The sequence below is a fragment of the Lates calcarifer genome, linkage group LG8 (genome assembly GCF_001640805.2).
Source record: "Lates calcarifer isolate ASB-BC8 linkage group LG8, TLL_Latcal_v3, whole genome shotgun sequence".
Classification (NCBI taxonomy): domain Eukaryota; kingdom Metazoa; phylum Chordata; class Actinopteri; family Centropomidae; genus Lates; species Lates calcarifer.
Genome location: NC_066840.1, coordinates 24,506,017 through 24,524,900, shown reverse-complemented (window position 1 = coordinate 24,524,900; position 18,884 = coordinate 24,506,017). Strand labels below are relative to the sequence as shown.

General features: G+C 42.3%; 1 protein-coding gene across 1 annotated transcript; it reads right to left on the bottom strand.

The window, feature by feature from the left end:
* Window positions 1–298: 298 nt before the first annotated feature.
* LOC108873746 (calnexin-like) lies at window positions 299–16,985 on the bottom strand. Its single transcript, XM_018662036.2, is given in 16 exon segments — window positions 299–4,156; window positions 4,243–4,346; window positions 4,441–4,576; window positions 5,830–5,949; window positions 7,161–7,376; window positions 7,501–7,657; window positions 7,744–7,857; window positions 8,764–8,953; window positions 9,037–9,229; window positions 9,321–9,402; window positions 9,487–9,628; window positions 9,737–9,795; window positions 10,116–10,189; window positions 10,758–10,838; window positions 10,840–10,989; window positions 16,834–16,985. Coding segments are annotated over 15 exon segments (1,875 nt in total). The 5' UTR covers window positions 10,987–10,989; window positions 16,834–16,985; the 3' UTR covers window positions 299–4,096.
* Between the last annotated feature and the right edge of the window lie 1,899 nt (window positions 16,986–18,884).

Sequence of the window (18,884 nt, the reverse complement as noted above, 5' to 3'; positions counted from 1 at the left end):
GCTGGGCAAGGCAGGTAAAAGCCCTCAAAGCCCCCAGTTTACCTCCATGTTATCTGGGTCTACATAATTATCAGAAAATAGTGAAAAAGTCCCATAATTATTCCTTTACCCCCCTGCCCAAAAAAAAGCAAGTTTACTGTTGCTAAATAATTACAAAGAATATGAATTGATAAATTATCAAAACTGTGGCCAAATCTGCCACACCAAAAAATAACTAAATATTAATCATTTTACTAAATAACGTTGCCCTTTAATCATCATATAATAAACAATAAAAAAAAACCACTGTAGGTTCTGGTTCAGTTTCCATTTGGCCTTTTTATTCATCAAAACAAATGTTGACTGCATGTCCACACTCACATCAGGCTCCATCATCACAGTATTTCTATTCAAAACTGGACCTTCCTGTGGTGCGTCAGCAGGTCCACCTCTCTACATCATAGTGTGTACATCATTAGAAACAGGCTGGGCCGATCAATTAGTTTAACACAAAAGTCAACAAAAATAAAAAGTTAATAGTTACAGAGTCATGTAAAGTCTCACCAGCAGATACAGTGTTCATTCTACAGTCTGTTAGCTATAGGCAGCTTCAGCCGGACACGAGCAGAGAAAACAGAGTCAGAGACTAAAAAAAAAAAAAAAAAAAAAAGAGAGTATGGCTGAAAGGTAAAAAGTTCTCGATGGGAATGTGACGCTGCTGCTGCTGCTGCTGGATTTACAGCAGAGGAAAAACAAAAAAATAAAAGACTAAAAGCAACAGAGTTTACAGCCAAAAGTCAACTACTGTAGCTTGTGTTAACCCTAACAAGAGGAGGGAAAATAAAGGTTAAATAAAAGGTCACCTGGACATGGAAGCGGGGACCTCCGGTTCACCTCAAGGCCCCAAAAATCTGAACTCACCGACATCCTGAAATACAAACACCTCAGACTCTTTAAAACTAAAACAACGCCCGCCATTTCACAACTCGAACCTGCCGATCCCGACCTGACTTACATATCGACTTCAAACACAAACAGCAGACGTTTAGCGGATGGAAAACTGAAGTTTGACACAGAAATGACAAAAAACAGACACATCAACAGTCACCTCATGAATACAAGACTGGACTAATGTAGTTCTTTTTTCCACACACAAACCAGCTTAATTTCAGATTTTTTTTAAATCTCTCGAATGATGCCACACTCTGATCATCTCGTTTTTTTCTTCCTTATAATCCTTAGATTATTTCATCATGAATTATCAAGCTTAGGAAGTTTATTGAACAAATTCTCATGCGTTTTTTTTTTTTTGTTTTTTTTTTTAATTCCGCGAAATGAAAAGTGGGAAGTTCGTCCTGATGGTGGTGCTAGAGGAAAGGTCAGGAGGTCAAAAACAAACTCAGTTATGAACCTTTTCTCGGCCCGACATCAATGTCACGTCAATGGTGATTTCATCAGGCGGCGGCAGCAGATGACGACAGAAAAAAAACGCACATTTAACGACCACAGCAGAAAAAATCTCAGCCATGGAAAAGATTTAAAAAAAATGATATGATGAAAATCCTGAGAACTCTCTTAACTCTAAGGCCCACCTACTAGCTTTCTACCTTATCTCACGGTCTTCATCAGCAGATACAATTTGCCCAGTTGTCATGTGACGACAACCGAGCGATCCACTGATAGACTGTGAGATAAGGCTGAAAGCTGAGAGAAAGTGGGAGGTTAAGAGTGAACTTCACGCTCAAGTGCAGTCTCTTTAAACATGGGGTTAACTCCGACATGGATTCATGCAGGAGGACGTCGGCGATCGGTGGAGGTGTTGTGGTGCAGCAGGTGGACAGGTGTGAGGTTAAGCGCCTGAGTTTTTCCCCTTTAGTGCCTTTTTCTTTTCATATGGGGTTAATGAAAGAGGGGCTGGGTGTCTGTCCATCTGCCCACACCAGTTTTTTCAGTCCAAACAAACACGACAGCAGCTCGTCTTGATGACTTCTACAGACAATGAGGGTAGATGTGTTGCCTTGTTATGATTTTGGCAGCTTGTGTGTCACTTTTTCCTTTGCATTTCATGATTAAATTCACCCATCGGAACTGAGAAAGAAAGAGAGAACCTGCAGTGAATCATTTTCACACCATGTGTTGATATGAAACCGATCCAGGTAAAGAAATCAGACAAAAACCTGGAAGCATGGGAAATTTCCTTATTAAAAATCAACACTCTGGAGCTGAAATGTTGGTTAAAAAACTTTCAGATCCTGCAAACCTTCGTCAAAAGAGGCAGGTTTTGTATCTGAAACGAGAGGATAGACCTGCTGCTGCCATGCTTGTTTGGACTGAAATAAAAAAAGAACAGGAGCTGGTGAATGCTGAAAAAATAAAAAGGTTTTTGGCGTCTGAAGCTCATCTGCTGCTGCTGCGGGGATCTATCACGACGCTGACTCGACAGTTTTGACTGAAAAGGACCAAAACGGTGAAGCGAGAACCGGTCAGACAAGATCCACCTGCGACTTAAAAACGCCAGGTAACAAACACCTGACACCCACTGCCTCTACCTGACAACAGTTTATCCAAGTCACAAGGTGTAAATCACAAGAAAATACTTGTGTTTGACCTCTGACCTCTGACCTTTCCTGCTGCCATCAGGACATAAACACACATTTAAAAAAAAACAACACTGAGACAACTCCTTCAAGAGGTAAAACATCGGCTAACATCTGTAACAAAAACATGAGAGGAAGAAAGGAAAGAAAAAGTTCATGTCAGCTGGAGTGTTCACATTTCACTTGTTGAAATATTAGCATGTGACGGCTGCAGCTAATCGAAAAGTTGTGGGTCGCTTTAAGATGCTAGCAGGCTAACGCACAGACTCCTGGAAGACGAATTAGTCGGGTGTTAGCGGGTTTAGTCGCTAGTTTTGTTATTTTGGGGACTTGTTAGCAGCCTGTTGTTAGCAGACTTGTTTGTAGGACAACTTCACGCTATAGCACAAATCTTTCAAGCTGCTCATCTGGGAGCTAATTAGCAACACTTTTTTAGGTTACTTCCCTATAATCCTCAGTTCTGGTTTGATAGAAATGGGTGGATCTGTGTCTTGCTAACAAGCTAACTGGCAAGCTAAAGACAAGCTTTGGAGGCCAATTAGTAGCATGCTAGGAGGCTAATTTAGAAAGACTTCTGGTTGGTGATTGTGTGTTGGATATTGTTAGCTTAATTAGCACCCTGATAGATGCTAGTTACCCGCCTGTTAGGAGACTAATTAACCAACTGCTTACAGGCTGTTTAACAGTCTAGACTTCCTGTATCATTTGGAGGTTTATCCTGACTGATGATAGACTAGTTATTAGGCTATTTAACAAGACTTTCAGGAGGATAATCCCATCTGCTGACGGCTTAATCAACAGGACTAATAGCAGTCTGTTAGCAGCCCGATGGCTAAATGTTCTGCCTGCCTGGAGACTAATTTACAAATTGTTTATAGGCAGTTTAACAGGCTTATCTGGCAGACTTCACTGCCTCATTACCAGGCTGTTGATGAGCTAATTATACTGCATGTAGAAGACCATTTAACAAGTCTAATGGCAGGTTAATTTCCTGACCTCCTGCAGGATAATCCTGACAGTTGTTGGCCAAATAATCTGACTGCTGGTTGGCTAATTTAGAGCCCAAGCACAAGCAGGATCATGCCAGGGTACTTCAGATTGCAGGCGCTGACAGCCACACTGTTTACAGAGTATTTTAAAAGGCTGGTGGTAGGGTGGGGCACTTGCTAGCTCAGAGCGGCGGCAGGTGGAGGTTCGGCAGCCGGGATAGAAGACGTTGGTCTGGTGGGTCTGCTCAGGTGTTGTTAAGGAATGATGCAGAAAGTTAATCTCAGTTAATCTCCTTTAATCTCACTAACTCAGTCCTGTTCATACTGGAATCATCATCATCGTCAGGCGTCCGTGTCTCGATTCGTTTCCTGTTGGCGTCGCTGCTTCCATGGAATCCGTTTAGGCTTCATCACCTCGGAGCAGAGGAGTAGAAGAAGAAGAGGAGGAGGAGGAGGAGGGTGGAGGGTGGGGGGTATTTCAGGGGAGAGAGAGGGGGAGGTGTTGAGGTCAGGGCTTTGGATTCAGAGATATCAGTCCCTTCTGACCTTCCTGTTCCTGGGAGATCTCCGCAGAACGTCCTCCTCCAACTTCTGCAGAGGAAACGACGACGGTAAATTTATTTTTTTAATTAACTTTATTTTCTGCAGTCGCAGCAAAAACCAAAAGGTCTCCTCACCTCATCTGCCGTGCCGTCCTTCTCTTCGTCCTTCTCTTCGTCCTTCTCTGCTTCCTCTTCCTCTTTCTCTGCAGGACTTTCCTCTCCGTCGCTCTTTTCTGCAGCTGAAAGAAAAGAGATTAAATCAGTCAGACCGACAGCGACAGACACCAGGAAACCACAGAGAGGAGAAGTCTGAAATGTAAACATCACACCAACCTGGACTGCTCTTCTCTGCCTCTTCTGCCTCTTCAGCCTCTCCTCCCTCCTCCTCTTCTCCCTCCTCCTCTTCCTTCACGTCGGGCTGAGGTTCATCGGTCTTCTTGTACTCTGCTGGCGTCGCTGGGCTCTTCTTCTGCAGAACAAACACGAAAACAGGTCAGTACAGTTTGACTTTAGAGAGAAAACATTAAGAAATCCTGCAGCTCAGGACACGTTCACATGAGACATGAACCTTTGGAGTTAAAGACGACGAGGCGAGCTTCCCAAACGCTCGCAACACAAACACCACAACAATAATAGTGGAAAAAACCTCACTACTGTCAAGTCTTGACACAGACTGATAACCTGCACAAACCAGAGCAACGTTAGCGACGTTGACAACTGAAAGGATAACTCTGATAGGGACAAAAATCTGTGCATTACTGATCAAGAACAGCGAACCCAGCACTCAGTACCAGACTCCATTGACAAAAACAGTAATTTAACCAGAGCAGAACACAGGAGCTGCTGGAATACCACTGCCTCAGTCTGGTTCTGGTGAGTATAAAGGTCTGTCTCTGTAGGAATCATATCCACAATATCATCAACAATCTGAGCCTGTCAGCGACAAAACAAACCACTTTAGTGGACGTACTCTGATGTGGACGTGTGCACCGTTTGTTTACATTACAGCAGCTGTTCACTGTTCCTGATCAGTACCTGTCAATAATCTACACCTGAAAACATGATCCAGGTTAAAAAATAACAGTTGTTCCTCTTTACATATAAACATAGATTATGCAAGAGTTTGGTTTTGGTCACGCGACTCGGTTCGACTCGTAAATTAATGTTTAGCACGACTCGGAAATAAAAGAGAAACGTTCGTCTGGTCCAAAGAGTTCTCACTGAACAGCTGCTTTCAGAATCCACGAGTTCAATCCCGACAGGGGAACGTCCCTGTGGTCACAGATCACCTGCCTGAACCCCAGTTCAAACGAGCAGTTGACCTTTGACCTTCATGAACAAAGGGTTTCTACACTACAGAGCCACAGAGACACAGAACAGGCACCGGCAGCACAGAGAAACCGACAGGAGCACGACAGCGAGGACAGAGCTACTCTAACGGCAGCGACAGTCACTGGGCCTGAGGAGGCGGCGGCGGCAGCAGGAGGAGGAGGAGGAGGAGGAGGAGGGCGGTGGCGGTTTGGGCGTCCGGCTTCATTAAACTCCTCCTGTAAGCTGGTGAGACTCAACTGACCCTGATCTGATCCTGACGACCTCTGTGGAGTCACATGGAGTCATGACGTGAACCAGACATCGAGGGTAACTTCAGTCTGTCCCTTTAAACTGGACGGATGAAGTGTGTGAGTGTGTGTGTGTGTGTGTGTGTGTGTGTGTGTGTGTTACCTTCCCGGTGCAGCAGAAGACGATGATGAGGACGAGTGGTAAAGCCACGGTGAGGACGTAGACAACCCAGAGCCAGGGACGCTCCTCTGCAGCGCTTATCATCTGAGCTGCCAGACCAGGCTGCGACAACACAAACAACAACAGGAGAAAATATATTAAACAAAAACAAAAACAAGATCCTATTCTTTATAAAGAACTCTTATTACAAAATGTTCTGAGGATTATTCAGAGTAAAATGATGCTGCTGATGGAGAGAGACGTGTTAAGACATTTTTTAGCTTAAAATAAATGTGAGAGCGCAGCAGGTGGAGGTGAAGGAGGTGTAAACTGCTGCTCTGCATGAATAACTGCAAAACTTCTACTGTGATTTTATGCTATATAAATAAACTGGACTGAAAAAGACGACCCTGATGTACACGCAGAAATGAAATAATGCAGTTGCCGTCTGTTGTAATGTAAAGCTACGGTGTTGAGAGCATTTACATATGTGCACTTGTCTGTTTTGCTCTGTTACACCACGAACACACCATCTGCTGGTGGAGTTTCTTCATGTCGGAGATGGAGCTAATAAATGTTACTTTAACTGAAATTACTGCGACACAGAAAAGAGGGAAGACAGTTTTTCCTCACCAACTTCTCCGATCAGATCGAGAATATCTAGTTTTATTTTCTTTTAATTTCTCTTCTTGTCTAAATAAAGCTTCAGACTTATTTTACTGTTTAATGCATCTTTTTCTATTTTATCTGATCTTATTTACTGTTTTCCAGTCCTATTTAAATGGATCTTTAACGCCTTGTGTGTTTGTCTTTTGCTTGTAAATTATGACCATCACATCTATCTACTTTGTTGTTGTTTCTTTTTGTCGCAGGTTTGTGTTTATAGAGGAAACAGAGTTTTGTTTCTAAGCAGTTTCAAGTTTAATTTCTTTATAACTGTGTGTGCGTCTGTGTGCTGAGTTTTTAAAATCTAAAATAGGTGGAACATTCCTTTGAGGAAAAAAAAAGACCATGACTGAGATCTGAGTAGTAATTTGAGTTTTACGTGTCCCTGAATGCAGCATCTGTTTAAAAGCGTGAGAGCACAAATATCTTCCTGCTGCAGACACAAACCGCCTCTGATGGTTTCTCTTAATAACATCACATCTATTTCTGTCTCGACTCAGAGAGACGCCGCTTCCTCCAGAGGATTACATCACCGCCGAGGCTCAAAACAAAACACGTCACGTTTAAAGACAGAGAAAAAAAAATCAGGAACTTAACAGCCAGAGAGAGAGAGAGAGGGAGAGATGCAGGAAAACACTGAGTAAATCTGAATTTGCAGTCACATTCACCTCAGCGGCGCCCTCTGCTGCCTTCTTCAGCCCCCAGCCGTCGGAGGCCCAGCGGTCGGCGGTGTTGCGGTCGTTGGTGATGAAGAAGTTGTCGAAGAAGATGTCGGAGGTCATGGACCAGAGCTCGAGTCCCACGGCGCTGAACGGAGTCATCCTGAACGGGTGCAGGTCCTCGAAGTACGAGGGGTTCGGGATCTTCCTCGGCTTCCAGACGCCCTGAGAACAGGAAGAGTCCGAGGGTCAGGGTCGCAGGAAGACGACAAACAGAGGATTATCACCTCAAAACTGTCACGTACAGTGTTTCCAACAAAACCACACCTGCATCGGACTGTGAACTCACCTGGTAGTTGGGGTTGTCGATCATCGGAGGCTTCCACTTGCCCTTGTAGTTGGGGTTATCGATCATCGGCTGTTTCCAGGCGCCACAGCCGGGGGCGGCCTCACAGGCGGGGTTAGGGATCTGAGGAGCCTCCCATTCGCCGTCCATGTCCTCATCCCTGACGGACAGGAAACACAGAGACAGTTACCAGACTGAACAGCGACTAACGGACGCCTCTAAATACACACACGCGTGTTTACGTACCAGTCTTCAGGTTTGACAGCGTCGGGGTCTCCGATGTACTCCGGCTCGTCGTCCAACCAGCCGTCTGGTTTCACTGCGTCTTCATCTGGAATCTGAGCGGGAGCGTCCTCGTCCCTGCACAACACACACATCCACATAAATATATAAACACACAGTGCAGCTCAGCAGCTGTGTGAACCTCTACATGAAGTACAGAGCAGATAATACTCAGATATTTGATCCTTTTCTGGCTCCAGCTTCTCAAATTTAGTCTGTTTGCATCAAAACAGAAACAAACCATTTAAAGACATTTTTAAACTAAGATTAAATACTTGAACCTCTAAGATTTTCCACAGTTATTTTATTTCTCTGCAGTGAGTCGCTCCAGTATTTTAGCAGAGGAAGTGTTTAGTGTCAGCTGAGGTACGGCGTCTGGTCACAGTTCATATCAGTTGGACAATTATTCAAATACCTGCCCCACACCTGCTAACGGTGCATCACGTTTCACACGAACCAGAAAATGAAACCGATGTCGTTATTTGTCATGAAATCATTTGTTATTTAAATCAGATACAGACGCCACAGGTCAGTTTGAAAGCAGAGCTGCTCAGAAGTTAAAGGGTAATTCCATGTTTTCTCATGTTTGTGGGTGTAAATAATCTAAACGATGTAAGAGGTAAGATCCTTTTCGTTGAGCCAGAAACATCACTATATTTCACTACCAGACTCCATTGACAAAAACAGGAATTTTACAGAGAGCTGCTGGAATACCACTGCCTCCATCTGTTAGTTTGTTTGTGTTACTGTGTGGTACTTTCACTGATGTAAAGCATCTTAATACTTCCTCCATCACTGAAAGTCACACAGTAACACAGACAAACTAACAGATGGAGGCAGTAGTGCTCCAGCAGCTCCTGGTAAAATTCCTGTTTTTGTCAATGGAGTCTGGTATTGATATATAGTGACGTTTCTGGTTAAAAACTAAAAGGATCTTCCTCTGTACTCTTTACTTTGACACAGGACAACTGCCTGTGTACTGACCAGTCCTCGGGCTTGACGGCATCTGGGTCCTGGATCTTGGGCCTCTCGTCCCAGTCCTCTGGTTTGTGGTCGTCGGGGTCCTCGATCTCAGCGGGGGGGTTCACAGGCGGGGTCACATCTGTCAGCAGGCTGCCGCTGTTCACCACCGTCTGATCCACCAGCACCTCAAAGCTGTTGTCAGGGTTCACCACTGCAACACAGAGAGCGGTTACACACCTGGACTGTCATTAAAGTGCGTCTCAGCCAGGATGTACAGGTGAGTGTGTGTCTCACCGAGTGTGTACAGGTGTGTCTTCTTGTCGGTGTAGTACGTCCTCAGGTCAGTGTCGGGTTTCTTGGCGTGCTTCTCTTCATACTCTCCAGTTTTGGGGTTTTTGTGTCTGAAGATGAAGTGCAGTTTGTAATCCTCTCCGCATTTGTCGGGTCCGAACATGATGGTGTACGGAGTTTTATCCACAAACTCGTCCTGAGGAAACACAAACACAGAGCAGAGAGATTTAACTTCTGAACAGAGGTGTAGATGTGTGTTTGTGTGCGATGATCAGAGTCAGACTGACCAGGTTGAGCTCAGGAGTCTGAGTCAGGAGTTTGACGTAGGCGCCGCCGCAGTCGATACCTGACTGGAAGTTCACCTCGTACCTGAAAACACAGACAGACTCAGAACGACGAGGAAACCGGTAACAGTTGGTGCTGAGAGGGAAAAAAGTGAGCGTCTGCTCTTACTGGATGATGAGGGGTTTGGTGTCGAAGGTGAAAGGTCGCAGCAGCTGGGCTGAGATGGCGTGATGTTTGGCTCTGGACTTCAGGACCAGACCTTTATCACCGGGCAGTTTACTGTCCTTCATCTCCTCCACCTCCCATTTACCTGTAAACAACAACAACATCATCATTTACCTTTAAACAACAGCAGCCAGGACAGAACAGTGTTTATCCTCAGGACGGCAGCCATTTTAGGACACGCCTCTGTACTTACCATCGTACTTTGCGATCTCTTCATCAGCGTCGTCCTTCTTGGCCTTGGACAGAACCCAGCTGAAAGCAACAGACAGGTAATTTATTTACCAACACACCTGATCAGAGACGAGTCAGAGCTCAGCTGCAAAGACCGAATTTAATTCTCAAAGTCTTCTAACAATAAAGCAGCATTCGATGGCTGAGGTTGGTGTGAAATGCATGCTGGGATCCTGAGTCAGTTTTACACAAGGTCTCAAAGTTGCCTCGACAAAATGGAAAAAAAAAACGAGATTTCCTGATCAGACACAAGACGCTTAAATCATAACTCGACATTTCAATCAAGAAAATAATCTGCAGATTAAATTCATCACTAGCTGGGGTCCCAAATTTGTGCTCACCCATCAAGTGTCCCCCGGTCAAAAGACTCGGCGAAGAAATGTTCCCCCATCGGCTCTGGAGCCTTGTAGGTCACCTGGACACAGAGAGGTAGAAGAAGAAATTAAAGCAGGTGAACTGGGTCGTTTGTGTGATAAGACAATGATGAAATAATCCAAAGTATTTAAGATATATTACTCACTTTATCTAGTTAAATATCTACAAACAATGAAAGAAACCAGTAGACTTGTTTAACTTTCAGCTTGTTTTAACGCTAAGCTTGAATTATTCTAAAAATAAATAAAAGTAGAGTTCTGATTAGACTGAAGTCTGTTGTGTTTTTTTGTGGTTTCCTGGTGTGAATGCAGGTCAGTGGATCAACAGGTCAGTTCACTGCTCTGTTATCAAACTGACTTCCTTATTTATCTGGTTAATCAGTAACAGATGCTTCCTGGGGAAAACACTTGAAACCTCCACATGCACCAAATACAACTGTCATGAAATTAGCGAAACAGCAGACGACCTTATTTTCATCATTAGCAGGTTTAGTTTTAAGGTGTGGTTTGTGAATAAAAATCCAAACTTCATCACCTTTAAGGAAGCTGAATTCAGTTCTTCTTAAGATCAAAACCTGCAGATACGACGGTCCAATCAGCTCGTCTTACCTTGGGTGTAGGAGGAGTTTTAGGAGCAGGCGGAGCTTCATCCTGCGCGTCCCCCTCCAGCTCCTCCTCCTCCTCAGCTCCAGGCCAAACCCAGATCCAGCTCGTCCTCCACGTCCACGTCGTCGTCCAGACCGTCCTCGACCAGGTCGTCGGCCCGAGAGATGGGGGCCAAGCTGAGGCAGAGGAGGCCCGCCACCAGAAGAACGAACAACCCAACCCTCTGATCCATAGTCTGCAGAGGAAGAAGAGGAGGAGGAGGAAGAGTGTGAACATGTGTTGTATTATCTTTCATCTGTGATCAGGCTCTTGTTTTACCAGAGCTCCGACAGTTTTAATTACTGGAGCTCCTGATCCAGAACTCAGAGCTTAACGAGCTCCAGATATTGATCTGTTTCGACTTCTTACTCGCAAACAATCTTTGGGGAGAGTTCCTGAACCAACAGACTGACGTTCCACATTAATAAAACTGTTCTGATGTTTGAAGTAAGAAGCTAATGTTAGGCTATAAACCAACTACACCACGGTCACATGACGTCAACGTCTCCACCACTAAGCTTCCAACTGGTCATTTCATTTAGCTCTGAGCTCTTCTACAAAAGCCTTTCTTCTTAGAAAGTTAGTGAGAGTTTGAAAGAGCGTGAGTAGAAACACAACGAGGCTGTAAAGGTGGACTGGTGAGTAGATGGGTTTTCATGTTAACGTCCCCGACAACCTCTGTAGTCTCATTTAGACACTCGTTAGCAACCGCCTTTTTTAAGACACGTAAAAGCTTCAAACATCAGGAGTGGGGGATTTACTGACCCATTTTATGTCGGAGAATAAAACCTGAAAATGTCTTGAGCATTGTGTTAAAACCACAGACCTTATTTCAGACATTTAACCAGAAACACACTGACTCTGGGACGAGGGAACAGGAAGTGCTAACATGCTAACATGCTAACTGACTTCCTGGTTGCACCACTCTTATATCTATAACTGATATGATCTAAGGTCGCTGATGTTGTAATTTTAACCACAGAAAGTGATGATCCGACTGTCGGCTCACAACTCTATCCTCCTGTGCGAGAGGCAGTAAAGTCATAACAGCTTCTCAAAATAAACTTTCAGGGAGAAAGGAACAAAAAAAAAAAAAATCCACAGACTGTTCATAAAGTAAAGACTTAGCTGAATTAAAACTTTATTATTATTTATCTTTAGAGTCCAAATAAGTTGTGTGATTTGTTTCCAACAAACAAAGGTTGTGTTGGAGCTGTACTGTGATATTAAAGCTCCTCGATCTCTCCATCTGTTTTTCTATAAACAGCTTCGACTGCAGCTCATGAAACAACTTCATGTTGTGTGTGTGTGTCATTAACACACACACACACACACACACACACACACACACACACACACACACACACACACACACACACACACACACACACAGCAGGTCGTTCACCTGTGTCTCCCTGACGTCCACCCACCGTCATGACAACCGAGCAGCACCCACAGGACATGCAAACGCAGCTCTGTTAACCTTAATGAGATTACACCCCAAGGGATTACTGCAGCACCCCACAACACACACACACACACACACACACACGCACACACAACACGGACAATTTACTCTGCACATAAACACTGTGGAGTCTGTGGAGTCTGCAGGTTACTCATTAGACCAACACACACACACTGGGTTCAGACCTGCGGCGGTGTTTCACACACTTCCTGTATTTACAGGTAAATGAAGAAAAGACGCTCACAAGGGGAATGTAATTGTCCTAACAACAACTAATAATCACCTGTTTGTTGATACAGTGAAGTTTTAGTTAGTTTTCCTGCTGTCAGACATTTTTAAACTCTTTTCTCACAGGATAACTTCATCTGTCTGCGACGTGGTTTTATTTATTTACAGCAGCTCTCTGCAGCTGTTTCAAGAAAATTAATCAGCAACTTTCATTTTTCTTTGATCAAAAATGCCAAATATTTGCTGCTTTTCTTTGTCGTACGTGACGGAAAACTGAACATCGTTGTGTTTTGGATTGTTGCTCAGACGTCTCCTCGGTCTGTGGGAAATTAAACAGGAATTATTCATTTTTTTCTGTCACTTACAAAGAAAAAAAAAGATGCATTAATTGAGAAAATAACTAGCAGATTAATCATTAGTTGAAGCCCTGCTTTGCCTAATTATCACAATTTGACAAATGTTTTCTCATTTATTAGAACGTAATATATCAAGGAGAGTGTCCCTAAAATTAAAATCTGTAAAGAACATTTTCTAAATATTTTACTTTCTGAATTCCAGAAACTAAATCAATCGATCGAATCAATCGAAGTTGATTTTAGATGGAGCCTGGTTTGAGAGGCAAATCTGTTGAAAAGTCATGTGAGATTTGTTTAATACTGAAAACAAAGTCATAAAATTAAATAAAACTCATCAAGTAATTCTGTTTTTGGGGAAAAATACAAAGTCAAAGACAATAAAACCTGATCCTGCAGTTCTTCTGCATGCTAACCAGCAGACTGCCTCGGCTAATCAGATTAACCTGCAGCAGGATTAGCATGCCTGGCTAACAGCTCCAGCAAGTGTAGTGACGAGTGTGACCACCAGCAACATTAGCTGTTAGCGTAGCATCAAAGCCGTCTAGCTTGTTGCCCACGTGGCGTTTGAAGGAATTAGCCGCAGAGCTACAGGAGGAAACCTTCACAGCAGCTCAACACGGTGGACGAATCATTATTACACATTCAGACAGAGCTGAAAATTAATTTATTGTTGCTTGTTCGATGCTCCTGTAAAGAGGATTTTCTGGACGGCTGTGGTGTGTGTTGGGTTTCCATCGACACTGTGGACGTTCTTTAACATTTTACAGGTCAAACATCCACCTGATGAATACTAGTAACACCTGTACACCTGCTTATTCATGCAGTCATCCAATCAGCCAATCATGTTGTGTGAAATCCTGCAGGTGCAGTAATTTCCTAAAACACAATGAAACAGTGCATGTTTTGGGGACTATTTTCAGCAGCGGATTAATCCACATTTGTTCTGAGGCAGGAGAACGGGTGTGTGTGTGTGTGTGTGTGTGTTCATGGACGAACCCCTCACTACAGTTTCCCTCCAGCCTGTGGCAGTAATAAGCTTTCAGGCCGGACTCTGATTGGCCGATAAAACATCAGCCTGTGTTAATCAGTTCAGTGAAACCAGCTGAAGTTGCTGTTATCCGCCCAGACTGACAGCAGCACCATCAGGCCCGGAGTTACTGGAGTCAGTTAATCTGATATTAAGAGTCTGCAGGACATCTGCTGCAGCTCTGATTCACTCTGATAACAGCACTGGTTTCTAACTGGGACTGTGAGGACGGACTGAAGTGAACATACGGCTGCGACTAACATACTCTCACCTGTTGACTGTTCCAATCAACTAAGAAGTGTGTTCAGTCTTTGAAATGTTAAAATGTTCATCCAAGTGTCTCTCAGTCCAAGATGGAGGCCGATCAACCAACTAATCCTCAAATGAGCAAGAAATACTGTTACTCTAATTTTAATTAACCTGTTAAAATCATTATCATTCATCTTCTCTCAATCATTTAATTGATTAGCTGATTGTTTCATCGTCATGTTAATATGAAACAAATTGGCACCAATGTTTAGACAGATTATTACTCCTTAGAATTTATTGATTGATAAAGGATCAGACTTTATTTAGGAAAGTAAGTCCAGCTTCTTCCACACCAGAATATTTACGTAATCATGGATATAACAGACCAACGAGTCAAGTTGTCTGTTGGTAATAATTTCACTAAACTACAGCAAATAAGTAGAAGTTTAATGTGTAGCCACAGTCCTGTGTTTTATTTCTTTAATTGCCTTTGAGAAACTTTGGTTATTTTGTTGATTTAAAATAAAGAAGATTCACTGATGCAAATCATCTTGCTTCATCTTTTTCTTGCCAAACACCTGAGCAGCTTCGCTCATTAAAACAGTGGAATCAGCCTTTATCATCCTGCAGCAGTTAACCTGTCACCGATCAGACAGGACGAGCAGGTTACTATTTAAACGGAGATAAACAGAGAGGAGATTCTTCCCGTATGAAGTGAGAAATATAAACACTGAATGACTGACAGCGTTTTCATTTTCATTAACTCCAGCAGAAACAGCAAAATACTTTTTTATTCATGCATGAAATACTCAACTAATTTAAAAATGCTCGTCCTGCTCCACGGACCGGTTCAGAAACTCAGGTTGGAAACTTTAATCTCACAGTAATTTGGAGCTGGTTCTTCTCTGAGTGACTTCAGATCAGAAGTGGGTGGTGGTGGTGGGTGCGGTCCCACACACAGCCACCACCCTGCAGGTTGAACCAGTCCGGGTGCAGCTGTGCTTCACCTGAAAGACTGGATCCAGGATTAAAGAGAGTCCCCGTTTTATAACTCATAAACCTGGATCTGGATCTGGAGCTTCGATGGAAGATTAAAGCTGGCGTATAAATGTGTCTGAGTGTCAGTGCTCAAACAGAAACACACTCATTAGGACTGAAACGATCAATACGTTAGCTGAGCTGACAGAAGAGCTGCTTCCAGCTTCTCTAACGTACACATCTGTCAGGGTTTCAGCCAAGGATTTAACACCACACACACTGACGTCCAAAACTGTTTCCATGGTCAAACAATAACTACACTTCTTCATAAAGTACACTCATTTATCTATATCTGTATCCCACGCAGCGCTTCACAAATCTATACTGCAGTAATTCCTGGTAATAATTAATCAATCGACCTGGACACATGTATGGATTACTGATCAGGCCTACAGCGTGTCCTGGTTTCAGACCTCTGAACCTCTGCCCCCATCTCTGATTTTTCTCACCTATTTGATTTGGTCAGGTGACGCCCATGACGCCACACTCAATGACTGAATAATGAGGTGAAGCAAAATGCATCACACTGGGGTCTGGGAGCTTGTAATGGATCTTTGGAATGAATTACATCAACAGTTAATTTTAAACAATCAATGAGGAAATTAATCATTATCGTCTGCATCTGAATGCCTTCTGTGTGTCCTTATTTACATTACCACTTAAAACTACTGAATCACAGGATTATTGTAAGAAAAAGTCTCTTGCTGCTCAATTTCAGATGTTATTACGCATTAAAAACTATTTCATTAATAAATCTATTTCCTTTTGAAGCTTCTGAGATACAACATACTTTTTAGGTGAAATCTGAACACAAATCTAGCTTTAAAGTAAATACTTTAGATGTTTTGTAGTGTAGTGGACTATTTGGTTGATCAATAAATAAACAGCTGAAGTGGAGTACTTTCAACGTATAGTATTACTACCTTTACTTGAGTAGATGCTCTGAATACTTCTCCCACCACTGGCTGCAGCTGCAGGCAGATGTATTTCTGTATTTCCGGATCTTCTCTACGATCTTATGAAGTGTTTGAGTAATATTTGGTTGCACAGCTCTGATCAGTATCTGCAGGGCTGATGAAGTTAGCATGCTAACTGACCCCTAACACTCACTCATTCATTCTATTTTAACAGTAAGCTCCTTACAAAGCCTCGTCTTGACAGTTCAGATGCAAATCATGTTCTTTATCATCGCATTAAGCTCTTTATAGTGTCCTGGTAGGAAAACATCCTCCCCCCGTTACAAACAGGGGTGATTCAGCTAGCTTAGCGTAGCCTAGCTTAGCTTGGCTGCCATACTATTACGAAACAAATGCCAGTGAAGGGAGCTGAGCCAAGTTAACTTCAGCTTTCTTATCAGGAGACACATCCCGGGTTTTAATCAGCTACAGGAAGCCATGTGAACGGAAAAACTCTCATATTTTGATTTGTGAGTGAATTAATTAATTGTTATTAGAGGCCAAACAGCGGGCTAACTGGCTAGCTGAGTTCACCTGTGGTTAATTAGCTTCAGTTAGCCACTCAGAGACACGGAGCTCCATTTTTGACGACTAAAAACTGACATTATGTGAATAATCAAAGTACGGTCAGTGTAAATAAACCAGCATTCCCCAGAAAACTCTGTTCTCCGCCTGTGTTCCCCAGTAAAAAGTGACATTTATCGGTCTCTTTACTCACCTCCGGCTCTCCGATCTGACCGCCTGGGAACTACTGAGGAGGATCACGTGGGATATAGGGAGGGTAAACCCGCCGTCCCCTGTCGCCGATTGGTCAACGCGAGGGAATGTTTGACGTTTCCTGTCAACTGTCAGGAGCTGATTGGCCGAGAGGAAACCTCAGTCCGGCCGTATTGCGCCCGCCCCCTGGATCTGAACCTCGTGGACAGCAGTGATTGGACGAGGCGTCAGGAGGTAGTGTGCGCTGATTGGCTGTAGTAAGTCTGATGAAAATGGATTGAAACAGATTTAATTTTAATAACAGTAGGTCAAATAAAGCCCTGTTATAATAATATACAGCTTTATATAATGATTAGATAAAGAACTATATGAACTATTTTCACATTTATTATTTTACATCTGATTATGTTTATTCAAGTAGTGTAATTAAATAAGGTTTTCATGCACCAGCACTTCAGTTAATATAAATAAAGTACCAAGCATCTACTATAAGTCAGTTTTATACAGTTAAGTGCTGCATTAAGCAGAATATATGCATATCTATAATTAATTTGTATAAATATAAACTTTGGGCAGATGAAACAAACTGTCTCAATCTTAACTATTGTCAAAAAATTGGAGGTGATAAACAGGTTAATTGTTACTGAAAAGTGAAATTAATGGAAAACATGGACAGTTTTACTTCTAGCACCTGAACCACAACAGTAGTTAAATCAGTTCCTCATCTACAACATAACAAACACTAAATAAATACAGTAGAAAACACCCACCTGGGTTTGGTCAAAGGTGTAGGAGAGCTGAATCTCTGTTTATGTTTGTTCACATGATCTAATATAAAATAGTCCCACGACCAGAGTCATGTGATCGTCATGTGAGCTGCTGAACAACAGGAGGCTTTTATTCCTTTTATTCACTGTCATTAACTTTACCACTGCTTTTTAATCAATTTTCCCTGAAAATCTAAATTAAGTTACTTTAAAGTTACTCTAGTTACACATTTACTCTGTTAATTGTTACAGTCACTGAGATGTAATTGTACTTTTCTTTGGTTGTACTTGCAGTGAGGATAAATAAAGTACATTTAACTACTAAATACTTAAAATACTAAACATGAAATATAAATGATGAGTGAATCATGACCCCTCAGATTTGATCTGGTGACCCATTAGAGGGGCCCAGCCCTTAACTTGAAAACCACTGGATTAAACCAGTTAACTGTAATACAGTTGCCAGTCTACAGTTATTTTACTTCAGAACGAGTACTTTTACTTTGGATACTTTAAGTACATTCTGCTTTTAATACTACAGCGGGAGACCAGAGAAACTGGTAACTAACTTGTATTACAGTATTTTACTGTATTTTCCCACCTGAGTAACTAAGTACATTTACCCCAATACTGTAATTAAGTATAATTCTGAGGTACTTGTACTTTACTTGAGTATTTCCATTTACTTATTACTTTATAAATTTAAATTTTACTACATGATGAGCATAAAATATGATGCATTGTCATAAATTAAATCACCAAACAGTGGTAAATATGAAACAAATGGCTGCAGTAATTATTACATTTCTATTTTATTTATTTCTTTATTTTCTATGTTTTCATTTACTGTGACCTGGTTATGACTGATTTCTTTGCTTATTTATTTTTGCTTTTATGGCAGAATAAATGAAAAAAAAAAAGGTTATGTACAGAAATCGTTATCAAAAATAATCAAAATAATGACATAATTCAAACTTTTATTTTTCTGTAATAAAGTCATTTACTCCATCCACCACTGTGTACCTGTGTTGGTCGACGTTGGAGACTTTTATTGTGAAGTACTTCCTCTCACCTTACCTTTTTTTTTTTGTGGAAACAGACTCACCTTCATCTTTCCTCCTGTAATGAAAATAAATTCTCACTTCACAGCTTCACTGTCGTTTATCAGTTTCTAACCAGAAGTCAGTATTTCATCATTTTCTTTGATGAAGCCTGACGACACTTTCAGAAATCTTCCCCTCGAAATCCTCCCACAACTCCTTCAAAACAAACCTCAGATCAAAAC